At 41.3% G+C, this 26,182-nt stretch overlaps 2 protein-coding genes across 3 annotated transcripts; one reads left to right on the forward strand and one right to left on the reverse strand.

Moving 5' to 3' along the window:
- Positions 1 to 1,171: 1,171 nt before the first annotated feature.
- On the forward strand, positions 1,172 to 11,298 carry ric8b (RIC8 guanine nucleotide exchange factor B). 2 transcript variants are annotated; one of them, XM_085411921.1, is made up of 10 exons: positions 1,172 to 1,383; positions 1,793 to 1,840; positions 1,926 to 2,555; positions 4,558 to 4,652; positions 6,894 to 7,044; positions 7,317 to 7,415; positions 7,517 to 7,661; positions 7,801 to 7,945; positions 8,212 to 8,331; positions 10,059 to 11,298. In XM_085411921.1, the coding sequence occupies exons 1-10, from the start codon at positions 1,300 to 1,302 to the stop codon at positions 10,165 to 10,167; spliced, it is 1,626 nt and encodes a 541-aa protein (XP_085268047.1). In that variant the 5' UTR covers positions 1,172 to 1,299; the 3' UTR covers positions 10,168 to 11,298. The 2 variants fall into 2 exon arrangements, with proteins under 2 accessions (XP_085268047.1, XP_085268048.1); XM_085411922.1 differs by having other exon boundaries at positions 7,320 to 7,415.
- Positions 11,299 to 11,641: 343 nt separating this feature from the next.
- LOC146664705 (NAD-dependent protein deacetylase sirtuin-3) lies at positions 11,642 to 24,200 on the reverse strand. Its single transcript, XM_085411923.1, has 8 exons — positions 23,920 to 24,200; positions 17,248 to 17,470; positions 14,520 to 14,738; positions 14,119 to 14,351; positions 12,827 to 12,927; positions 12,582 to 12,743; positions 12,279 to 12,491; positions 11,642 to 12,164 (listed from the first exon to the last, which is right to left on the reverse strand). Exons 2-8 carry the CDS (start codon positions 17,460 to 17,462, stop codon positions 11,976 to 11,978), a joined length of 1,332 nt encoding a protein of 443 aa, XP_085268049.1. The 5' UTR covers positions 17,463 to 17,470; positions 23,920 to 24,200; the 3' UTR covers positions 11,642 to 11,975.
- Positions 24,201 to 26,182: the final 1,982 nt, after the last annotated feature.

Genomic DNA, 26,182 nt, shown 5'->3' on the forward strand with positions numbered 1-26,182 from the left:
AACAGATTATCTGCTGGGAAAACCACACAACCATCTCTTAGGTGTGGAGAAAATGGTCCAAAAGTTTGAAAATAACGATCAGCAGTTCTCTGAGTGAAAATGTTTTGATTGCATCAGAGGTCAGACTGCTTCAAGTTACATGAAAGCAACAGTAACTCAAATAAACACTCTTTTAAATCAGGGTATGCAGAAAAGCATCTTCTGCATACGAGGGGCGACATCAGCAGAAGACCACTGATGCCACTCCTGTAAGCTACAAACAGGAAACTGAGACTACAGATGACATGGGCTCACAAAATTTGGATGATAGAGGACTGAAAAAAAATGTTGGCTCATCTGATGAGTCTTGATTTCTGCAGCAAAATATGGATGGTAGCATCAGACTTTGGTGTATTCAACATGAAAGCATTGATCTATCCTGCCTTGGATCAGTGTTTCGGGTAGCTGGCGATGTAATGGTGTAAGGCACACTTTAGACCCTTTAGTGCCAGCTATCATATGTGGGTATTGTCACTTATCCGTTATGACCACAGTCTATCTATTGATGTTACAGTTAGACCTAAAATTAAAATAAAATAACTGAGATGACTTTGTGAACTGAAAAAATATTTTAAAAATTAATTGATTGCAACCCTGATGAGGTACTGATGAACATGTTTCACTGATGAGCAGTAAAACCAATAAAATTAATCTAAAACAAGAAAAACTACTTTGGAAACTAAAATTAAATAAAATTAATAATATCAAAACCCGAAAATGACCAAAATGAGAACGAATTTTTCCTCGTTATTATTTCGATGGGAGAAAACATGACTTGAAAATAAAATGTCAGAGACAGAGTCCGGTTTTATGGGGGTTTATTGGTCAGTAAACTGATATTTTTCCAGATCCGACACACTTTGATTGATCAAAATTTGTTTTCACAAATTCCAAATGAATTTAAGAATTTCACGGGGTTTTTTTTAGGTTTTTTTTTTAGTTTTTCCAGTTTTCTAAATGTTTATTAAAGTTACTTGGATTCATTCATTCTACACGTCTTTGTTTATACGCAAAATACACGTCATGTATCCTGCCAGATAAACTGCGGCTCTCCCTATGACACATTTTGCCATCATCGGACTGTTTACTGGAATATGTGAATAGATAAAGTGGGAGCAGGTCTCTGCTGCAGCTGATGGAGGCAGTCAGGGGAGTTTCCCTGTTGACAGTAGCAGCCCTGAAACAAGTTAGCCTGTCATCCAGCTAGCTGTGGCTGCACATCACTCACCGGTAACTCTCCGAGCTTTTCAGGTAGCCCCCATGGATCTGAATAATATTTTATCTCAGCTTGAAACTGCCAGCGAAGAGGACATCGAGAAGCTCTTGCAGCAGTATAATGTAGAGGTGAGTCGCGCGTTTGCTCGTTTTTCTTCAACCAAAACAAACGCCCGTGCTAACGTTAGCTAGCCACCTAGCCAGACAGCTAGCTCTGGGTGACATGAACATCTTTCTGGGCTGCTGAGCCGAAATGTTTGGCTCCGTCAAATGAAACTTGGTTTCGCATTAGCAGAGAAAAAAGAACACACACATTGAGCGAAGCAAAAGTATGCAATATGGCCTTATTTACAGCGCAAAGAGTAGAGCTAAAAATGCTAATCATGCCTGCTAATCATGCATCATCCGTGAAAACTTTGCATGTTTCTCTGAGGTTTCCAACTTTAAATCCGTTTCATAGCTTCTAATATGTGATAGTGCACGCTTGACACGAGTCGATCTTGTTTGCTGTCGACACTGAGCATCCTTTCTGTTGCAGAACACCCAAACCTTCACTTTTGACCCAAAGGAGGAAACCCTGCGGAGTGTGAGTACCATCTAGCCCAGCAGCTTCTTATTACATGAAATGTGTGATAGTGACGGTGTGTGTGTGTCTCTGTGCGTCCTTGCAGAAGCTGTGCCACGGTGTGCTCACAGTCCTCGGGAGACAGGTGCAGCCCAGCTGTCAGAAGACATGCTTGGAGACCCTCCGCATCATGTCCAGAGATAAGCGTGTCCTGGCTCCTGTAGCCACCAAGGAAGGCATGTTGACCCTGGCAGGGATGGCGAGGCTGCGGGCTGGAGAGGAACAGGATGCTGACAAGAAAAGCTCTCAGGAACAGACACTGTCAGAGGAGAACAAGAGGGTGGTGGTGGAGGCCCTAAAGTGCCTTTGCAACGTTGTATATAACAGCCCTGCGGCTCAGCAGGTCTGCGTGGATGTGCAGCTGGTTCGTGGTCTGTGTGCCAGCCTGGCCACGGCCCGTACGTGGTCCCATGAGGTGGGCCTGTTCACACTGCGCCTTCTCTTCCTGCTGTCTGCCCTCCAACCTGCCGTGAGGGGGCTTTTGAGGAGAGAGTGGCATGCTGTTAGACTGCTGACAGAGGTGTTGGAGCACACGCTGGATGTGCGCTGGGTTGGTCCGTATGAAGCTGCCCGTCCAGATCCGCAAGCTGTGTCCATGCCTGCAGAGAATAATGAGCGAGCGATGGAAGCACTCAAAGCCATGTTCAACCTCACACTGTCTGAAACTGGTGGTGAGGTGAGTATGCGGTGGTTATACAAAACAATGTTACAGTAAAGGCTCACTCGGTGCTAATCGTTTGTGACTAATTGCACTACAGTCTTAATCTGAACTACAAAGATCATATATGCTGTTCCCAAGAGCAGCCAAATTGCATCTGTCATGAACTGCTGGTTCTCAGGAAGTCGCTCTTCCTCTCAGTGATTTACTGTGAGTGTGTAACCACATTAACTCAGCCTGAGTAAAAAAAAAAAAAAAAAAAAATCAGTAAGAATGGCTTTTATGCAAAGCTCCTCTGGTAGCTTTGCATGATTCTCAGTCAGAATAATCCTTATTTATCTCAGGTGCAGCACTACAACAGAGAATGTGTTCATTCACTGTGTGAAACAAGCTGCCCATCCGTTATGCCTGATTTAGACCTTTGCAGGAAATCTATACCATAACTTAAGAAGTAACTGGAAACCCCTTTTAACCCAGTGCTATTGGCCAGTTAAGCCCCATCGAATCCTCCTGTGCATTCCCAGCTTATTTTTGCCACAGTTTTTGACATTATCAATGAGAGAATAACGGTCATCAACTCGGTATAAGCAATAATAATCATAGCATAAATATAATTACTCACAAAGTTTAGCAGATTCCTGTAAGGAGACTACGAAACTATAAAAATGGATGTGAGGGAATATGCGAAGAAGTGGAAAAACCTGAAGGATAAATATGTTTGCCTCTGTAAAAAAATCTCCCCAAAAACTGATCACAGCTATGAAACATTGTTACATGATCACAGTCTAAAACGGCCCTTAAAGACCATAGTTCTAAAATTGCACAGCAATGTTAAGTCAATATGTTTTCTGATGATTTTGCCCTGACCTTCAAATAAATTTGAGCTGGAATAATATTATATATTAAAGATGTTAACGCCTGATAAAAATCTTATTGGCTTTAAAAGTGAAGCCTATCAGAAAAAGTTTGAGGCTGCCACTTTGACCATCATTAAGGAAAATTTGTCCTGCTGTGTTTAGACCAGTCTGAAGTTAGGCTCATTGCTCCTTTATTACAAAATCAGTAAGTCCTTCCACCCACACACACACAGGCCACTCAGTATGAACATGACTTGAAAAAAGGATGATACTTGGTACACATGCTTTTCATTCATGATGTACTTATTGTATGATAATTTTTGCATCTGATTCACTGTCAAACTTGATCGTCTTGTCTGAGGAGGCATTTCAAAGGAGAAACGCGACTGCAAAGGCAGCACCTGAGGCAGTGTAAGTCCTGCTGACGCTACGTTTAGTTTTAAGATTCCCATTTGGCCCTGCTCTCCTCTTAGAAATCCAAACTTCCTCTTCCTCAGTCTCACCACAGCCTCTCTGCTCCTGTCACTATTAGACCAGTAACTCCTCCTCGCGTACTCCTGAGTTCTCAGGTTACTTTTTGTTGTTAAACTAGTTTTTTACTTTCAGCCTAGATACTTGCAGCTCTGCGCTGAGCTGAGAATCACCCCATTCTCATATTCAAAATATCATCAGCAAAAGTACCAACACAGCAATTTCTTACTTATTTTCTTGATGTATTGGTGTCAATCTTGATATTTATATTTAGGCACTTTTAACTGCCCTCCCTAATTTGTCACTTAGTGACGTGAATAAAAGTTAATTAAGGAAATAAAGAAGAAACTTGCGGGAGCTAAATGGTAGATGGTGCTGATAGGAGGGAGAAACAAATGAAAATGACACACATAGTGACCCCTTCATGCCTTTTTATTTTATTCCTACTCAGTTACACAATGGCAGCATATCCCGGTAGTTATAGCAGTAGCTACTTTAATATTAGAATAAAAATAGCCCCTTTATTCCGTACCACTGATGCGTACTTGCACGGATGATTGATTAACTGAAGGTTTTAGCCTTTGCTTCCAGCCTCATGCCCTTGTAGCGTAGGTATTTTTACCGTACTGCTTTGCTGTGCATAAACAAAACCCCTGGTTGGACTCGGTGTTTTTGTGTGCTCGGCTTGACAGGAAGACGATCACCAGCTCCGGCTCATTGCTGCCATCCTGCGTCATCTCCTGATGCTGAAGACCGAGACCGAGGAGAAAACGGAGGAAGCACACAGGTGGGAATCTGTTCCTCGCTGATCTTCATATGTTAATAATTTATTGTAGCAGACTGCACCTTCGTATTTGATTTAAACCAATATACTTGTTTGGACCTCTTAAACACAAAGAGGCTCAGTCCCTTTGTGTATCCGTGTCCTGTAGCTTTCATGTGTGAATGAGTTATAGCCTCAGACATGACTTGAAAGTGATTTACATAGAAAAGCAGACTGCATCGCCGTGTCTGTGTAGGAAAATCACCTTGTGAGATTTGCGTGTGTCGATAGCAAAGTGCTGTGTAGTTGTATTTTATATTATCTATGAGCTTTTTTCTGTCATTGTGCGACAGCAGTGTTTCTCATGGTAATTTCACACAAGAATGCCAAGAATGTGTGGTCTTAGCCTGAAATTTAAACAGTGTCATGTAAAAGTGAGTGATGATCCTCTTGACCTGTCAGATTGGTGGCTGAATCAGTCGTGGGAGGTTGACCCATTGACCGACCCAGCTGTAATTTGAATGCAGTGTAACACAGAGCTAATTTGAATAGAAAAGGGTAGCACGAAGGAGAGAGTTAGTTTTAAGCCAAGCTGGCAGGCGTTTTAAAGTTTGTTAGTCGGATGATCGTCAGACTAACACATAAATATTTTCAAATGTAGAGTGTTTTGGTGCTACGCGTTTATGACTGACGGACTTCTGGTATCAGACTCAGTAATTCCTACATCTGTGCTCCCTGGTTACGCCATAAAACTGTTGTCTTTTTAAACTAACCGGCTCAAGGATCACCTCATTTCCAGAACTACTCTTACTATTTTTTTTTCTTTTATTCCTACTTTTATCTCTTTGGGTACCAGTAATTGTAAGTATTGCTAACTTGAGAAAAATAAAGTATTTTAGATGATCTCTGGTGAATCTCTAGTTTAGGAGGTATAGATGTTAAAATGCAAACTTACCACATGACAGAGACACGATTTGTCATATTTTTATTCCATGTGCTCTTTTTGAGCTCCTAGTGATTTTTCTCTCCTTCTGGTCTCAAACTGGAAAGCATTAATAACAACAAATGCGAAGAAAGCAGAAACGTATCAGAAAACAAACAGGAAAAAACTCCTTTATCTGTCTATTGCTGTTCCTCCTGGGTATAGGTCAGATTTGAGTGAAACTTGATTACAAAGATCACTAAACGATGCTTCAACCAAATTATCATTTTTGCTGTTCCATTTTACCAGCATAACCTTTCTGGAGACGACTTACAATCTCGCCAATCGCTTGCTCCTGATACACTGAACAATATTCAGTTTCAACAAATTGGCAAAGACAGTTTACTCCAATTCAATTCAAATCAACTTTATTTATATCGTGCCAAATCACAACAGCTGCTCTATATTGTAAGGTAAAGACGCCACAATAGTAGAGAGAATACCCCAATCACTTGGCGACAGTGGGAAGAAAAAACTTCCTTTTAACAGGAAGAAACCGTTGGCAGAACCAGGCTCAGGGAGGTGCAGGCATCTGCTGTGACCGGTTGGGCGTGAAGGGACGAAGAGAGGACAAAAAACAGACTGTGGAAGAGAGCGAGATATAATAACTAACGATTAAATGCAGAGTGGTGTATAAACAGAGTGCAAAGAGGTGTGAGAAGATGAAATGCATCATGGGAAGCTTCCGGCTGCCTAGGTCTATTCCCATTTAACTAGCGGAGGGTTCATACTCATCTGGACCAGCCCTCACTAGAAGCTTTGTCAAAAAGGAAATGTTTAAGCCCAATCTGAAAGTCGTGACATAAGATTCACACGTTTAAGAAGAAAGAACTTTAGAAAGTACCAAATGATAGGAAAGGTTGAACTATTGCATTGCTATGCATTTCACTTATATATCATTAGACTGTGATGATTTCATTGGTGGGGATTAGGACGGAAGGGGTCCTGTGGGTTAACAGTGCCATGACATGCGGGTGCACTCACATATTTTCATGGTTTCTGCTGAGCATGTCGTCTTAATTCTCCCGAACTCTGACACATTAATTTGGTAGTGAACTACAGTGACCTGTCCCAGATGTTGTTATTTAATACAGCCAATGAGTGAGAAGAAAACATGTCACTTTCTTTCTGTGCTTTGCACCTGTGAATTGTGGTGAATCCTGAGCAAAACCTGGTATGTCTTTTCAAAAGTGTTTTAACCTTTTTGTATTTCGATTTTATTCTCCAAATACCCTAAAACCTCTGGATAATTTAAAAAATATAATGTTTTTAACTGTTTGCAGCCATGCCGTGAACCTGCTGAACAACCTGCCCGTGTCCTATCTGGATGTTTTAATTGACGTCCCCGTGCAGGGAGGGCAGGAGAAATATGCCGGAAAAAACATGGACGCGATCGAGGTGTTGCTGGACTTCATGGAGAAAAGAATCGACAAGGTAAAATTCAACTTCTGTCACGATGACGATGACGCGAGAATAACGGTTTAGCATCCATAAAGGTGTTCTAACTCCACCTGGATGTTTTTGTTTTTATTTATGATTAGAAGGAGAAGAAAGCCTGAATAAAGGTCATGTCCCTCAGGTTCTCCTCTGTTATTCAGTGTCTCCGTCATCTTATTTCTATTAGCTGCGTGCTTGTGTGTTAAGGATATCTATCCAGCCCCTGAGTTTGTGGAGACAGTGAAGTTTTTGTGGTCTGTCACTCCAAGCAGGGGTCCAATTACAAAGAGGGTTTGACTCCAGTACTCAGCCTTTTGACTGAAGGATCCAGACACCACAGGGAGATCCGCAGATATATCAAAGCTCAGGTAATCACGGTTTGTGGGCTCAGCTTTAGAGGCGTGTTAAAATAGAAATATTGATGCACTATTAAGCCTTATATCCTTTTTTTTTTTTTTTTTTTTTTAAGGTACTTCCCCCACTGAAAGATGTGAAGAGCAGGCCAGAGATTGGCACCACCATCAGAAACAAGCTGGTTCGCCTCATGACACATGTGGACATGGGCGTGAAGCAGACAGCTGCAGAGTTCCTGTTCGTCCTCTGCAAAGAAAGCGGTGAGTGATTTAAAATGGAGAAGAAGGGGACGAAAAATGTGGCCTTTTCGGTTGAGTGCAGTTTATGAGAATAATTACCTTAACACATCAGGATTTATGTGTAGCAATACCACCTTTTAGTAAATGTGTTGTCTTGCAGTGGACAACCTGTTGAAGTACACGGGGTACGGAAACGCAGCAGGACTTCTTGCGGCTCGAGGACTTCTTGGAGGAGGGAGAGGAGAGACTCAGTACTCTGATGATGAGGACTCAGACACAGAAGAATACAAATCTGCCAAACCTTTGTGAGTCCTCCACACTGGGATTACAATAAGGTGTCACATATTTAACTGTTGTGTGTACTACATTTGTGCTGCACCGATTCAAAAACTGCTGGTCTAGTAGCTGATGTTGATCCTCCCTCTCTCTTTTAAAAAAAAAAAAATTATTTCCTTTTATTCTCGTAGAACAAACTCCAGTAATTTAATCCCAGATATAACAAATAGCTGCCATTAGTTGAATTCACTTTGCAGCTATACATTCAGCGTTCTCATCTATTTCTTTTTTTCAGCATCAACCCCATCACCGGTCACGTCGAGGAGCCGATGCCGAACCCCGTCGAAGAGATGACCGAGGAGCAGAAGGAGTACGAAGCCGAGAAGCTGGCCAACATGTTCGACAAGTTGTCAAGGTAATAAACTAGAGAGCTCGCTAACTAGTAGTGAGGCATGCTTCAAAATCTACAATGTGCTGTTTACAACACTTAGAAAAGTACCAGAGGATTTTCAGTTGCAAAGTTTTTGGACCGAAAACAGCTGTGTGTGTTCTGACTTCACCGCAGTTTCTGATGGACTGAAAAAGGTTTAGAGGTCATTTCATGCTCTGCCTCAAAGCGCAAATATATAAAGCAATCTGCTGTCTGGGAATTTGCTTTTTCATATTTTAGATTAGCTTTGGATGCATGAATGTGTTTAAAAAAAAGTCTGTGTAAAATGGAAAATTCAGTATGATAGATGCCTCAGAAGTCTTGTCGAAATATTTTTTTTCTTTTACCATGCCTGCTCAAAATATAAATACACAGTTTCCCGAGCAAAGGGTCGTGCTGTGTTTGTGTTGACCTTTCCTCAGCGAGCGCAGAGGCCAACGTTAGTTTGCACAGCGCCTGCACAAAAGTAACACTGAGCCCGCTCCCTGCCAACCGAGTCATCGTTGGAAGAATCTCTTGCCTTTTAGGTGTAGCTTCAATTAGGACTGGACTTTGTGCACGCCGCGTCATTCAGCCGGTGTAAATGGGGGAGCTGCTGCCACAACGCACCAGCGGCATCATTACCTCCGCTCCTTAATTATCACCTAATTGGCTCACACAGTCGACTTGTCGTTTCCCTGTTCCTTTATTCGGGTTTTTAATAACACACGTCCTGACTTTATTCTTCTTTTTATTTGACAAGCAAGGCGGTGGTCAGACAAGGAGTGGACTGAGACAGAGGCACAGCTAGACAAAGCTATTCGGGTGGAACGTGGATCAAGAGACGTAGGTGGATAAATGCGCAGGCATAAGAAAGCCGTCCTCGCCTTTGTTGAGCCAAAAGAGGGCGTTGAGCTGTAATGAGGCACGTGCACCCAGAAGAGGAAGATTCCTTTCCGAGGCCGCATCCCCTTTCTTCTCTTCCTCTGCAATGAAGGAGAGGTGGTCCCTTGATGCCGACTCTAAGGAGATCGGTCAGGTCCTTGCAAGAATGTGCCCCTCTAACTGTTTAACTGGTGCTCCAATTAGCACATACTCTGCACCCCCACCCCACCCCTTACACCTGCCAGACTCCCCCCGCCCAGCCCTCTGTCACTCCCGAGGAGGAAGGAAGACATTTTTCGCCCTCTCTAATTGGAAGAGATGATGGCACATTTTTGTTTGTTTTGTCACGCTGGTCTGTATTGTAAATGAGCCAGTGATACCGGGTCACGAGATTCTGGTTCTCTTTAAAGAACTTTAACCTTTAAGAATTAAATGATATTTAATTCTAGGAATCAGAAGGAATTACATGGCCATTTGTGTTTGAGTCTGTCAAATCTTTTGACCGATAATTCTCTGATAAATCATCTCGGAGGGAGTGGTGACACACGGTGCAGGTATAATTGGATTAGGGTGAAGGGGCAGCCGTGGCTTTGAGGAGATTAGGCTGAGTACTGATCCTGTAATTAAACTGCCACTGCAAAGGAGGGGAGGGAGGATGGCCAGACAGGGGCGAGTGTCCATGAAAGGAGGGGAGGGAGTTGTTGAGTGAGGGTCCTTGAGTTGTGTATGCAGAACGTGCAGACGCATGCAATTGAAAAGCCCTTTTTAAAAAGAAAAATGTTCTTCCAGCTTTCCTTTAGCATCCATCCAGCACGTCATATCTGATATCTACTTCTTTGTGTCCGCAGGCAGCACGTGATTCGACCGATGGGCGTCAAACCCGACGGGACGTTGGCACCTTTGGAAGAAACTCTCTGCAGTCCACCTGAGGAAAACTCGGACTCAGACTCGGACTAGTGCTGCTGAATATCTCAGCCACGTTTTCCAGACTAAGCCCGATGGGCCCCACCCCCAACAAATCTCGAGCTGTGATTATTGAAGGTGGGTTCTGTAGCTGGGCTTGAATTTGTGCCTCCATCCTGAATGAGCTGCTGCTGAGTGTAGAGCTGTGTCCAAAAACTTCAGGTGCTGGATGGGAAAGTCCCATTTATCACCTCAGGGGCTGTAACTGGGACAAGTGGTAGTGATTAACAGAAAGCTGAACAAATGGTGATGGTGAAAAATAAAATATTTATGTGTAAGTTTATATCAGGCTTTTATTGCGCTTTGCAGGGCAATCAGCTCCTCTTTGGTTTTTCTTAGTGATATTGACTGACGGCCACTTAAATGCAAATAAAGTGTTATTTTGCAATCATGGACTGGACTCTTAGCAAAATCTTAGCCTCTTTTTTTTTTTCAAATAGGACAGGCACTTGCTGTAATAAATGAAATCAAACCAGTCCTGAAGTAGAACGCAGCTAAACATTTCACAGCAGGCTCCAGAGGCTGTCTCGCGCTGAAGCGGAGTCGTGCGTGGCAGGAAGACTACTTTCTGCTGAGTTTTGCTTCTTGCTGGAAACACTGTTTTGTTTAAAGTGTAGTTTTGGGTGTGAATAAACATTCCTTCACTTCTCTTTTTTAAAAATATATACATATAAAAAATATATGACTAGAAGGTGCACAATTTTAACACGAATCATAGTAAACACTGTTAGCGGTAAAGCTGCTGGTACTGCTGGAGCACAGGACTGATGTGTTTGTGGACGGTTTAAACCTGCAGCTCACTTTGTGTAATCAGTTTTTACCATGGACAAAAGACAAATGTTAGTGGTAGTTCACTTTTTTCTCTCTGGTACTCGATGACGTTATGGAGAAAAGAAAACAAGTTTCATTAAATTTAAGACTTGAGGCAATGCAGCATTCTCCACAGGTCGATGGTGGTTTTTGCCTGTTCGGGCTCTTGACAATGAAATGTGTGAACTACGATGATTGTTTTCTAATCTCTGTTCCTTTTGTCATCTGCATGATGTTGAATCAAAAAAAAGAAACCTATGAAAATGTTGTTTATTTGACACTAAATGTGTGACTTTATATAAACAAAGTAATATATTTTCTGTGTCTTGGTATATTTTAATTCTATGCAGATCTCACATGCTTGGCCGGTTATACCCATAATTTAACTGCTTGTTACATCAGCGTTTCTCATTGTTAATCAAATTTGTGCAAGTTGACTTTACTCTTTTCGATTTGCCAAAGTTGGTTATCATTTGCTGGGTTTCTCATGTCTGTATTTTTCCCCGCATCGCTGTAGATTTGTTTTGTGCTCAGCTGTAAACAATTATTCCACCACATTCAAGTTTTCGTGTTTTTCTAAGTGGAAAGCATTTATGAACTGGCATCATATCATTTCCACAAAAGTTAATAGACTGAAGAATAAATGTCTTTTTTTGGACAAAGTGCAAATTACACAATACTTTTATTAAATACGCTCTCAAAGACAGTGTTATACTGATTATAAAACATTAACACATTACACTGACTTAAAACACCTTAAAATTAATATTTTTGATACAAGGCTCGAATGTCTACTAGTGTTCTTGATGGATGCTGTTTGAACTTGATTAACCTTTTGACGCGTTCATATAACCATGATACAAACATCACATTACTGGCTCTTAGATGAAGAGGTAAGACTCTAATCTGATTAGAGGTTACAGTTAACAGAACAGTCTGCCATGTGAACTATGGATAGTGGAAACTTCAAAATCCCTCAAGTGTCGTAATATTTAGTTGCTTAGGGTGGACGATGCAGAGCTCTTGCTGTCTGTCTCAGAATCTGTCTCCTCGCCACCGCTGCCTGCTGCTCTCTGAGCTCCTGGTATGGACCTGGATGTCTCCGTCCTGCCTTGAGGCTCTGCTGTTGCTCTGATCGGACATGTCTGTGATGGCGGACTGCTTACCAACGCTGGGATGGTCTGCAGAAAGAAATGAAAACCACTGAGTGCCACAGGACTGTGTAACAATCATTCTGCAGCTTTTTTCCTTTTTAACTGAGACATGTATGACCTGTGAGAGCTTTTAGAACCCACCAGTGTTTCCTGGTTCCTCATCAGCTCTTCGATCTCGTTGTTCCAGCCGAGCATTTCGGCAAACTTCCGCACAGTATCCTCCAGGTTTCCTAGCTCCATGTGGTCCCCTCGCCGGAGCGGGACCTTCTCAAAGGGACCCACAGCATGTCGGTTCAGGAGGAGACGTGGCACAGTGGAGCGCACCGTGTTCACCAAGCTGGCAAATGGCTCAATCTGAAACATTTTATTTAACATTTAATGGAATGTGCCTTTACACAAACAACCTGTTTTTACTATGATATCATATTAAATTTTAATGTTTACCTGCAAAGACGTGCCCATAATGATGAGCAGGTCAGCTTTTGGGAAATCTTTAGTGTGCAGGAAATACTTCTGAGGAAGGTCCTCTCCGAAAAACACAACATCCGGTTTGACCGTTGCGGCACAAAATGTGCATATGGGGACGTTGTCATTCATTATCGCCCGCTGTTAGACAAAAAACACGCAGGAAAGATTAACGTGGCATCAAGCGCATGGGATTCATATATAATATAAAGAGGCATACGAACCTTGGCCTCCTCAGCGGGGTAAGGAGTGTAGCACAGGTGACACGAAGCAGTGGCAAAACTTCCATGAGCTTCTACGAGTTTTTCATCAGGGATGCCACACACTGAAGGTTTTCAAATATGATCACATTAGGAGCGAAACAGGAGCATTAATGCAAACAATCTGAGTTTGTCCTATTTGACTTTTATTAAAGTCAGACAATAATGAGGGGGAATAAAAATCTTACTCTAGCTCCCTCAAGACAAATCTTAACATCAGGCGTGCTGACTGAAATCTTTTACATAACAAGATATTCCACATAGTGAGGGTTTATAATTATTGTTAATTAATTGTATTTTTGGTGGGTTTTTAGGGGGATATCTAAAAGCTGTTTTTTTAAGCACAGTGTTGCATTTTGCCCAGATGTCTCTGTGGATTTCTGCTTCTAAACTTCTTTAAAAAACAAAAAAAGAAACTAATTATAACATTGATTTTAACTGCTAAATATACTTTTAGGCCAAGGAATTCAATAACAGCAACAAATTAGCTTGAACCGACTATGACACAGGAGAACGGAGAACAGGCAGCCAGCTTTGGGTCCTGCAGAGCAGCTGTCACCAGTACCTTTGTTTGAATATGAACTCTCAAAATGTGCTGCTTTAGAGCAGTGACGGACTGAGTTCTCACCTTCTTCTGCATTCAGCTAAAGAAAAGATGCCATTGCAGTTGAGGGTTGTCTTAATGTTGATACGCTGCTTGTAAAGAGAAAGCCAGTGTTGATGGCGTTTCTTCGATCGCTTATATAAAATCATCCACAGAGCACAGATAACATCACTTGCTGTACGGGGGAAACCTGTTTTTCCTGCACTGGATTCCTTGGCCTTGAAAAAGTAGATTTAGCTAAACTCAATTTTTTTTTTAGCTGCAGCCACTTTGTAAAACCCGAGGTAGCCGCTACATTGACAAATCCCCCACCAAAAAGGTAAATTAAATTACACATCTTCTCTGACTAATGCACTGAAGAACTCACAGATAGCGAAGTACACTGAAAAATGAAAGCTACCAAACAGCAGTGGACAGGGAGCCCCTTCAAAGACACCTTATTGTTAAATCGTCAAACAACAACCCTTTACAATTCATCCCTGCTGGCAGATGCTTCAATAAAAAAAGGCAGCCAAATCTTTCAATCCTGTAGCTGGGTTTTTCAAAAAGTCACATTAATGGTAATGAGGCATCTCGAGCTTAAGTCAATGCACAAACCACTGGGCAGCTTCAAAACAACACTAATGCTGTAGCCCAACTGTTTCTCACTCACATTTCTCCAGTCCGTCGATGTTCTGGGTGTACAATCGGAGCAGGAGGCCTTTGTGATGAAGCATGCGGATGAAGTAGTGTATGTAGTTTGGACGATGGCTGCCAGGATACAGAGCCTTAGCCAAGGAGAAGAACGGCTGCGGGTCATTGGAGAAGTAGTCGATGTTGAAAATGGCTTCTGGGTATGGGATGTTATACTTTTCCAAGTTTGCGTAAAGACCTGTTCCTGGAGTCCTGAAAAATTGGTACATTGGTACATTCTGAAACACTGATTTTCTGAGGTTCAAGTAATGCAGATAAAAGTGAGCCAGTGGTGGATTTCTTCTTATGGACAAGAAGGTTGAGCTGCTACACAGCTTTCACAGTGAAAATCTGCAGATTGGTGAGGTTTTAGACACCAACCTAAAGTCTGGGATCCCACTTGCTGTGCTGATTCCTGCTCCAGCCACCACCACTACGTTCTTACAGCGGCCGAGCTTCACCAGCCGAGCCACAGATGCCAGGCCTCCCTGGGATGATGACTTAACAGCGGGTGAAGATGGAGCAGTCTGATCAGATCTTGGTGCAGAGGGCTGAGGTGCCGGCACAGAATCACTGCTGGCTTTGGGAACCTTTCCTTTACTGGAGAAAAAGACAGTGTGTGCTTTACTTTGCAGCTTTCATTATTTCTTTTTATAGTCTCGTGTCACATGGACCACACCAACATTACTTTAGACAGTTATCAGTCAGGCCATACCGCCAAGGAGGTGTAATCTGCCCCAAATTCATTATGTTTCCGCTCATTGTTGCAGGACTCTCTTCAGCACTCTGAGTCCTAAACTCCTCATGAAGTCCGTGTGTCATTTTTGTTTCATAAAACAGTGCTGAACTTCAGTAAGTGCATGTGATGCAAACACTGGCTGTTAAATCTTTCACCTGGTGGCTCAAATAATAGAGCAGTATGTAATAGTAATGCAGTGACTTCACAGCTAGTGAATGGTCCTACATCCTGCATGTTCTACTCAAAGACCACAGGCACCTCAACCAAAAGGAATCTCAAACAGATCTGTGATCTTCAGCACAAATCCAGCATCCATCAATATTTTATTACAATTATACCTGTCTGAGAAGGCCAGCACGCCTCAGAATGTTAACACTAGGGCTGGGTCATATTATAACGTTCACGGTAATACCGGTATAATGTTAGGCGACGATAGGAAAATGAAATATCGCGATAGAATATGAGTAAAACGCGCACGCGCAGTGCCTTTGTTTTCATACGCACATGGCCGATTGTTGAGTGAAACAGATGAACCAGAATTGGTTTGTAAAAATGGTGCAACTTCAGTGATGTGGAACTGGTTTGGTGTTTGTCCGTCAGATACACAACAAAGCACATTTTTTGCAGAACATGCAAGCGGCCGTCGTTATTGTCGTATTTGTCGGACTAAGATGCTCTTAAATCTGGGAGTAATCTGGGTCCTAAACTCCGTACTTTCAGGTCAAGCAAACACTGCAGCATCACTGAGAGTTAAACTGTCTAAATTCTTTCATCTTTAATAAAACGATCAGCATTGCTGCTTTACCAGGTGTAACTATGAAGTTTAACTTCCAGGCATCCATGAAAACAAAACTAACGGAGTTAGAAGTTAGCAGGAAGCTAGCGGAAGTAAGCTCGCTAGTTTCGCTAGTTGCCTAAGCATGATATAGCATGTTCTGACTGAGAGATTTCTGGAAAAATTCAAAGGTACAGCTCTGCTATCACTTCCAACATAAATGAAGACAAACTACACAGCAGTGAGGTTTGTAGGGTTACTGAAGTTGGGCTAGCTGGTATATAATGATGTGCTACGTTATCGCTAGCGACACAGCTATGTTAGCATAACATAAACAGTGAAGCTGGAGGACGAACACTAACACTTTTACACTTATAAAAGTTAACGTGAAGGTTCCTCATGGTTAGAGACAAATGCAATCGCATGGCAGGATGCTGTAAATGCCCCAAACTTCAGTCACGAGAACAACTGAGATAATCCATCCACAATACGAGGTTAGTCATTAATATACTGCAACAACATGGGAATAGAGCAGCTGCCAGAGAATTCAACATTAATGAATCAATGGTAGAGAAGTGGAGGAAGCAAGAAGAATGAGTTTAATAAAGTTTGATTTATCTGACTGCTTTGTTTCGCTTAATGTGCCTTATAATCCTGTGCACCTCATGGTCCGAAAAATGCATACTGCACACTGCAGTTTAATGTTGCAAAGCACCTCTTTTTAACTTCAGTGAATATTATACATGGTTATGCTCAGTATATGTCAGCCCATTTCTACTGGAAATACCTTTTGGTTAAACTTTCAGCAAGGAATTTGCATTTGCACTGTTACATTTTTATAAAGCTTTAATGTACATAAAAACCAGCTTCTTGTTTAAGTGAAAATAAATGGAAGGTTGTCTTTTTGCGCTAGTAATGTTGTGGAGTTGTATTTTGTCTCGCATCAATTATATCGTCAGTTATATCGTTATCGCAAATTTTCAAATATATATCGTGATAAATATTTTTGGCCATATTGCCCTGCTCTAGTTAACACATCTTTAAATGACAAAATATTCATAATTTCATCTCTGTCACGTTTCCCAAATGTTAACCAACAGTAAAACCCACAGAATCAAACAAAAGGATTTAAAACTGAGTGTAAAGAAACCAAGACTCAAGACATTTTGGTGGGCGTGGGCTGAAGCATACTTTTAAAAATAATAATTAGTTCATAGGCAACCATTTCACTGCTAGACAAAAATACTTGATATGAACACTTCTGTACATAATGATGATGATCATGCCTCAGTTTTAAAGCATATTAAGGCCACACTGCTGCAACACTTGCACTCCAATTTCTTGATCATATTATGTTTTTAAAACCTGATTATTTTTATTTAGTGCTCATAGCATAGTGACATTTCTATGTATATATTAGTAAATGAGGGCCATTGTCTTGATGTTTCCTGATGTTCCTGTGGAAAAATGGCTTGAGAGAGCCAAAAGTTCTCCAAGACACTGAACATTTTCCTATTAATTAATACACTGCTGTACTGGACTTGTGTGATGTTAAGTGGTTTTCTTTATACAGGATCACTGTTACATGTCCTTACCCTGTAAACAAAGCATCCTGTCCACTCACACTCATCTGACTGAGGTTCTGAGCCAATGCCGAATCAGTTTGCTTCCTCCTTTGTTTTCCATACAGGCTCGGCCCGGAGTCCGGGGGCTCTATGTGGTTGGTGTGCCTGGCCTGAGAGCTGCGGGTTATCCTGGTGACTGAAGCTTGGGAGGTCTTTTTATCCCAGCTGGACCTGGACCTGTTCATTCCAACACCTGTTGGCGAAAACAATACACAAATTAAACTTCAGTGACTGTTCATGAGCTGTAATTCAAATTTCTTCCCTCTGTCTTATTTGTATGAGATTTGTCTGTGTACTGATAGCACAATGGACATTTTTTTTAAAGAGGCAATTCATAAGCTTGTTTTTTTTTTCCAATGCACGTTTTCCTTTCAATTCACATCTTTTTCTGCTAATTAGTTATGAATGTGTATTCTCTGATTTTCCTTCCTTCTCCTCCCATATTTAAAAAGCTGTTACACTCAAATCATCGGGGCATCCTTTTCTCTTCAGTTCCTCTACACACTGAGAAGCTGAAATGTTTTAAAACTGTCAACTCTTGAACAAAAGGTAATGACTGCAATATATTTACCCCCCCAGCAGCTATGCCAATACAACCCACAGCTGTGGCAGCTTTACTGTTCAGTCGAAGCAGAGAGAGGAGCTGCGAGGTGGGGGGTGAGAGTTAAAAAGAGGGGGAGCAGAGGTGAAAGAGAAGCGTAGGTTGACTGTGTGTCAACAAACCCAGCTGGGAGAGAAAAGAGGATGCCCCCTAACAGCCCCCACAAATGGGCAGACAGGGGTGAGGGGGTGTTCAGAGATAAATGATACAGAAGCAGGATTCAATAAAAGGTAGCAGAGGAGAAGAAGAGGACAGAAGGGAGGAGGGGGCTTCTCCTCAAAGCTATTCTAGGCCTTCAAAGAACTTCCACGAGGAATGACCACAGAGAGGTTGTGAACAAGAAAACAAAAGATGTACAACCCATAAAACAAGTCCATTTCAGAAAGCAATGGGAGCAGCAGGGAGATACGATGCACCCTCCTCCAGAAGCTCTTTATCACCCTCCAGAGGTGAGAGGAGAAGAGACACCTCTGCAGGACACTACTTTGCTAAAACTACTTTAACATTTAAAGGCTTGAAGCAAAAAATAAACAATAAAAATTGAGAAAAAAAATTCAACTTTTTTCCCCCTCTTAAAATAATGCATTAGTGATAAAGAACATGTTAAAGTTCACATTCATCAACCTGCTTTATATTTTAGACACATTCTTTCCCTCCATAAAAGACTGAAGCTCCCACATTACCTAAAGAACTATTAAAAACAGCAGGAGGCCGAGGGTCTTGGCTTTGTCTGGCCCCCTCTCAAAAAGACACTGCTGAGTACAGGCAATATATCACCAGCCCAATTATTAAGATCTCGCACAGACCGTGTTGTGTTGCAGCACTCAACTCAACAACATGATATTAACTCTTGTAGCAGAATCACATCTGGAGATGCTGCACAAACTGCTGTAGTGAATCTTAAGTTGAGCAAATGACTCTGACCTCTAAACTTCAGAAACAACTCTGCCACAAAAGGTCCACAAAGTCATTTTTTATGACATCACCACCACCACCATCACGCTGACTTTGACTTAAATGTTGATTTTAATTCCCCCCCCCCCCAAATCTAGCAAAAAGTCTAAACGTTCCACAGATGCCGTTATCACTCTTTAATGACAAATAAATCCCTGAATAAATGACAAAAGGCTTAAAACGGATTTGAGTGCCCCCTTCTCTTTGCTTGGCCTTTCACTCTGCTTGTTCTCACTCTCCCTAGTTGAAAATCTGAGCCCAGAGAGTCCCACTACCAGACCACCAGGCCTGTAGCTGCTCATATGAGGGTTACAGTCATCTAATTAGGTTTGAGGACACCTCACTGATCACCACGAAACCCCCCTAAAAGAAAGTTAGGCTGATTGATAATCCTTTTAACATATAAGAGACTGAGAGCAAAGGCCAAATGCCAACCAAGAAGTTTGTATAAAGGGAACAAAGGCAACAGCATCCCCACGATATTTACTGATCAGTAGGTAAACAAGTTCTACCTAAATACTGTGTTAAAAAGGAACACAAATAGAGATAAATCAAAGGAATAGTAGAGTAATTTATATTTTAAAAATAAAAAACAGCAAACATTTCCATAAGGAACAGGATTAAGAGTGTTAGTTTCGTGTTTAGTTTTGACATTCACAGTGCAATAATGTTAAAGCTGCTTAGGTATGTTTTTATGATTACATCATCGTAATGGTGCTGCAGTTTATCCATTTTCTGTGAGCGGTGCAACTGAAACTTCAAAGAAAGGCTCAGGTGTCCCTTTGATTAAATTTAGGTATGTTTAATGAGGGGCTTCCCCCTGCAGCCCCGGCATTTAACCCTCCACTTGCAGCAGAGTTGACAACTGCCGACTCTGAACTCTGCCCCCTCCCCAAGCAGACACAGCAGCCTGGTCTCCATAGAAACCACTTCATTACTTAATTGGAGAGGCAGCAGCTATATGTCCTCCCACCCCACCTGCTCACTAATGACATATCACTCTATGTAGCATCTTTGTTGGACTCTCAATTGACACAAAGCAGCAAGTCCTAATTTGTGCTGCTATATTGTTTGCATGTAGAGAGGAAGGTGGGCGGTGGAGAGCTAAATTTGCCCAGCAGGTCGATGGCTGAATAATGACTCTTGCCTTGCTGCTCCTCTGAAGACGCACTCGCCTTAAATTAAGAACCAATGAGCTATCAATACAAGCTTATAGCTTGTACCGAACAACCTACATTCTCTTTAAAGTCACTGCATCACTTTAAAATTCAAATGACATTATTTTCACAATAGTGAAGCTTAGTAATAAGAAACACTTTCTAATTAAACAGTTTAATTCTACATTATTTTCACTCCATATGAGAAAAAATAATAATTTCAATAATTTGAAATATGTCCAAAAATGTTTGAAAAACAACGTGTGGTCACTTGAGGGTGAATCTATGAAAATGCCAAAGACAACACAATTTGACAGACATAATTTTATTTATTTATTTTTTTTCCAACAAGGTGAGTCACAACAGGAAACCGGATAAGTGAAGAACCAGAGAAGAAGTGGCTAGAATAAACATGATCTACAACAGTTACACAGCATCTGAAAGCTGTGTCTTTAAGAAATAGGGAAAAAGAAAAATCCAGCAGACTTTACACAGGACCTGAGATGTACACCTCTCACCTTAGTTGATTCATCTACTGTTCACTGAAGTCTCACAGAAATATTCTCAGAAAGGATAGCTGTCTAGAATCTATTCTTAAGGAAGGGAAACAGGGAGAAAACGCTGAGGTAGCCAAATTACACAAGAACTGCACTGAAAATCAGTGGCAACAGGTCTTAATTAATGTAAATTTGAAATTTCTGATTAAAATTGTCGTCAATATGTTTGAAGAACCTAAAGAGAGAGGTACAACTGTGTGTCTACAGTCATCTGTAAAACATGGTGGAGGCTCTGTTAGTGCTGTGTTACACACAGTGAGGGTACACTGTCACCTGCTGGCACTTCTCAAGCATTACACATAACATTTTAGTAAACAACAAACTAACCACAAACTAGGACTGTGCAAGCACCAAATTTCTATCTCAGTTAGAAATTTGGCTTCAGTTAATTATTAAAAACAAAACAATGCAAAAACAGTGACAAAAATTACCAAGATTCTTGCCATAACAGAGAAGCCCAACCATAAAAATGAATGAAGAAACCGTGATTGTGGATAAATGTTAGACCCCCAAGTAAAGGCGGACACATATGGCACCAACAACATAGGGATAATTTCAGCTACACTGTGGTAAGTGCATTGTATTGACTACAAACCTCTGTATTCTCCAAGCTACATCAGTACAAACTGATATAGTTTGTACCAGTGGGCTAGTTTGGATCTGCTGTGGTTTTATACATTTAAACAATTTTAGGGTGCAGACTAACACCTGCACCAAGTGCAAACATTACTGGGGTTTTTTTTTTTTGGTTTTTTTTAAATATTTCACTGGAGAAAACAAACAAAAAAAACAAAGCACTTTGGGTAAACAGTCAAGGGTCATATGAGCATCACTTTCCCCTACATTTAGATATACATGAATCTGTTCTGTGTCAAAATCATTTCTGGCAGTCACATTTTTAACTCATGGCTATGAAAACACTGATGTTTGTGTGTTTTATAGAATAGTTTGGTGATATCACAATGATCCAACAACTTCAGATTCTGAGGAAGTTCTCCTAGTCCAGGGGTGGGCAACTCCAGGCCTCGAGGGCCGGTGTCCCTGTAGGTTTTAGATGTGTCGTTAATCCAACACAGCTGAAGCCTGTCCTAGTCCATGAATGCAAAGGATCCACTGATCCAGACACCCTTCTGTGTTTTTTTATTTTTTTATTTCAAAGCCCAAATACTTGTAAGTGTTAAAATGACTATATTAGATATTTACTTTTGAAACACAGGAAATGGATGTATAAGATGAGCCTGGTGTCAAAAATGATATGATCCTTGAAAATTGACCCAGAAATATGTTTTTAAACGTTTAACAGAAAAATTCTAGTCCAAATTTGTTTATGAAACATATTTAAAATAACAAAGTTGACCAGTGTTGCACATGAAGCAGATAGTTACACAATAAAGAAAGATGCACCACGCACACATGCCCACACTTATCAGTAATTAACACAAAAATGCAAGAGACAATACATCAGCTTAAATATCTAAGCTTTCACGCAGACTTTAAAGTCAAAGAATAAACATGAGTTTGAAGGCATACTAAAGGTGGGAGCCAGTTTAACATGAGGTGGGGGGCAACTTATTCAACAATTTAGGGACTATAGCTGAGAAAGTTAGACTTCCCCTCCCTGTTCTTAAGGCTAGTGTTTATAGCTGGTTAGCAGATCTTAGGGCCCTTGCAAATCAAGTTTGCAGATGACACCACCGTTATTGGACTCATCTCGGACGGGGATGAGTCTGCCTACAGGAGGGAGGTTGAACGTCTGGTGTCCTGGTGCAGCCACAACAACCTGGTGCTGAATGCCCAGAAGACAGTGGAGAATATTGTGGACTTCAGGAAGCACACAGCCCCACTCCCCCCCCCATCATCCTGACTGACACCCCCATCACCTCTGTGGACTCATTCCGCTTCCTGGGTACCACCATCACCCAGGACCTGAAGTGGGAGCCCACCATCACCTCCGTCATCAAGAAAGCCCAGCAGAGGATGTACTTCCTGAGGCAGCTGAAGAAATTCAACCTGCCAACACGGACGATGATGCAATTCTACACTGCAATCATCGAGTCCATCCTCACCTCCTCCATCACCGTGTGGTACGCTGGAGCCACTATCAGGGACAAACAGAGACTGCAGCGTGTTGTGCGCTCTGCTGAGAAGGTGATTGGCTGCAGACTTCCATCTCTGCAGGACCTGTACACCTCCAGGACACTGGGGCGTGCACTCTGATCACAGCTGACCCTTCACACCCTGGACACAGTCTGTTTGACCTGCTCCCCTCAGGCAGGAGGGTCCAGTCGCACCAGAACCTCTCGCCACAAGAACAGTTTCTTCCCCTCTGCTGTTGGACTCATGAACAATAACCGTATGACTGTTCCCACCACTAACACATGACCCTACACTGTGTTCACTGCATCATTCCATGTTTGGCACTGATCACCACCTGCACTCATGTATATATCTATCTACGTAGCACTTTTAATTCTTATTCTTATTTTCATTTTCATGTCTATTTTAGCGTAATTTATGACAGTATGTTTGCACTGAAGCACCGCAGCAATTTCCTAATGTTGTAAACCTGCTCAACATTTGGCAATAAAACCCTTTCTGATTCTGATTCTGATTGGAGGCACATAAGGTGTTAAGAGATAAGCAATATATGGTGGGTTCAACGCAAAAAATAAATCTTAAAATCAATCCTAAGATGCAGGGGAAGCTACTGAAGAGAGGCCAGATCAGAGGAATAAGTTGCATCTTATGCTTTCTGTTAAGAAGGTGAACAGCAGCATTTTGGACCAACTAAAGGTGTGAAAGGGAGGCCTGATTTACACGAACAACAGTTGAGCTGTAATAAAAGCACATATAACATCCAGGGTGCCAATGCTTATTTCGGTTTCTCTGTCACAGGTGTTGATTTGCTTTTTCTGGACAAACCCCGATGTATTTTGAATGCTTGTAGCTCAGAAAATCTTTACACTGTCACTAAAATGATGGGGGAGACATGTTAGCGTGAAACTTTCCACATTTTGGAAGCAGACATCTAGATAGGCCTACCACTTTCTCAGAGAGGAAAATCAGCCCTTTCTTCGACTTAGCATAAGTGCAAACTACGTCAGATCACACTGAAAATGTGGGGTTTTAATTCACTTGAAGGGCCCATGGACTCGTTTCATGAAACTGTATGTGGATCCATTTAGTAAAAAAAAAAAAAAAAAAAAAAAAAAAAAAAAGCTTTCCCTAAAATCAATTTGACGTCATTTCGCTTCATTCTGCAGGAAAACATGGGAATTGATATTAAAAGATGGAAGTGCAGTGGTAGCACTAACAGTAATGCCACTGAAAGGTTATAAGAGGGCTTTCATTTCATTTGCATGTCATTAGCTACCTGTGTCTTTCCAGACGGCAGAGGTTCTGAATGACGAGCAGACGACGACGACACACTGCAGACTTTTGTTGAGCCACTCGTGATGTTTTACATCCAAAAAAATAAACAAAAACTTTCGAGCTTCCCGTAAAATGTTAAAGCGTAGCCCTCCAGCTGCGGCAGCCAAACAAACAGCTGTTTAAACTGTATTAAGGGTGTCTCCTTCTTCTCAAAGCCATACAGTGAGGTTGCACGCAGCCTGAACGGGAAGTTTTTACAGAGCGAGATGTCACTCTGCTGCCGTTTCCGGGTACTAAATTACTGTGTACGAATACAGGCGGGAAACTAAACAGGAGTCACGTGACACCACGTTTCCGGTAAAGTCCTATTCAAATTAATAGTAGGTCTAAAAGTCACCCAGCGATACATTTTGGATGTTCAAAGAGGTGTTTGTAATCTTTTTGGAGGCTGTAGCTTGATTTGCTGATATCATACAGAGAGATGTTTCCTTTATTTAGCCTGTGCTCACAAACATGTGACAAGACCAGTAAAGACACAAGCAAAAAAAAAAAAAATTGGCCCTGATTAAACCCCCATATTATAGTACTGTAATAGTTAAAAGAAATAAAAAAAAAAAGAAATTAATTTAAAAAATGAACCAAAACTAAACATTTTGTAAATATAAAAACTATCATGATTGACTACAACAGTAGTTTCTCTTTGCCAACATAGAAAGGCTGTGTTTGACAGCACTCATTGGATTGATCGATACGCAGAAAAATGGGAAAGTCCAAGGAACTCAATTAAGATCTAAGAAGGAGAATTATAGATTTATACAAGTTGGGAAAGTCTCTTGGAGGCATTTCTAAACAGATTACAAGATCATTAATTCAAGATCAACAATTTAAACATCTTGTTCTGGCAAGACAAGGCCAGGACAAGATATTCAGATCTGTCATCTGTTTGTAATGTCTGGAAAAGAGCCAAACTGTTACCCTCAGACGACAGGAAAAGTTTAGGAACAACCCAGCAGCCACCGAGGCTCAAACCTGCCATGACCTGGAAACTGCTGAAACATCAATGTCCTCTGCCCACAATTAAGTGAATTTTTGCATCACTATGGAACAAGATTGTGTCAGTCAAGAAACAATCCCCTGCTCTAGAATCAACATCTTCAAGCTTGACTGAAATTTACAGCTGTCCATGTTGTCCAGCTGTCCTCTGAAGAAAAGTTTTATGGTCAGACAAGGAAAAATCTGAGCTCTTTGGCCACAATGACAAGAGGAATGTTTAGTGGAGTAAAGGTGAGGCTTTTAAATCTGCAAAGTCTGTACCAGCTGTCAAGCATAGTGGTGGTAGCATGTTGTTTGCAGCTATTTTGCTACCAGGGGTACTGGTACATTACAGAAAATGGACAGAATAATAAAGGAGAACTCCCTTTAAATTCTTCAAGTTTACCTCAAATCAACAGCTTGATAGTTGAAACTTGGACAAAATTGGGTGTTTCAAATGGACAATGATCACAAAGACACATCAAAACTGGTTTTGGAGTGGAAAATGCAGGCAAACATTAAGCTGCTATAAACATCTTTCCAAACCTTTCCAAACCATAACTCTATTGAAAATGTGCAGACTACACCTGAAAGTTAGGTCCATGTATCAAACCAACAAATTTCAATTAACTACCAAGCGTGAAATGAAGAGTGAACAAATATCCAACGGAAGCTGTAACCAAAGCTTTTTGATGGCTACCAAAAGCATCTGGTCAAGGTGCAACTTGCTAAAGGAGATTTAACCAAGTATTAGTGAAGGTCTATGAATATGCAAGCCTGTATGTGTACTTTTGACCAAGTGTGGATTAGACTACTCCAGGGGTAGGCAACTCCAGGCCTCGAGTCCTGCAGGTTTTAGATGTGTCCTTGATCCAACACAGCTGATTTAAATGGCTAAATTACCTCCCCAAAATGTCTTGACATTCTCCAGAGGCCTGGGAATGACCATTTGATTCAGGTGTGTTGAAACCGGGTGATGTCTAAAATCTGCAGGGCACACAAGGCCTGGAGTTGCCTACCCCTGGACTACTCTTATCTTAATGTTGTGATAAATGTTTGGATAACTTTCACAAACTCTGTGACAAGATTTAAAATACAGGACCTATACCCTTATTCACTTCAGTTCGGTTGATACTAAGTTTTTAATGTGTATATTTCTAAAATTAATAGCTTATTATCATATTTCATACCACCTTTCACCTTTAACAAATTTCCCACGTGTGGGACTAATA

The sequence above is a fragment of the Rhamphochromis longiceps genome, linkage group LG7 (assembly GCF_057381845.1).
Source record: "Rhamphochromis longiceps isolate RC_006_pf linkage group LG7, R_longiceps_female_GT1.1, whole genome shotgun sequence".
NCBI lineage: Eukaryota > Metazoa > Chordata > Actinopteri > Cichliformes > Cichlidae > Rhamphochromis > Rhamphochromis longiceps.

Coding starts and splice junctions, on each gene's coding strand:
- LOC146664705 (XM_085411923.1), bottom strand. CDS start 17,462: ATGAACAGGTCCAGGTCCAGCTGGGATAAAAAGACCTCCCAAGCTTCA. Junction 12,928..14,118: donor CATCGACGGACTGGAGAAAT/GTGAGTGAGAAA, acceptor GAAAACCTTCAG/TGTGTGGCATCCCTGATGAA. Junction 12,492..12,581: donor TTATGGGCACGTCTTTGCAG/GTAAACATTAAA, acceptor AAAATGTTTCAG/ATTGAGCCATTTGCCAGCTT.
- ric8b (XM_085411921.1), top strand. CDS start 1,300: ATGGATCTGAATAATATTTTATCTCAGCTTGAAACTGCCAGCGAAGAG. Junction 7,045..7,316: donor TGGAGAAAAGAATCGACAAG/GTAAAATTCAAC, acceptor TGTCACTCCAAG/CAGGGGTCCAATTACAAAGA. Junction 7,416..7,516: donor GCAGATATATCAAAGCTCAG/GTAATCACGGTT, acceptor TTTTTTTTTAAG/GTACTTCCCCCACTGAAAGA.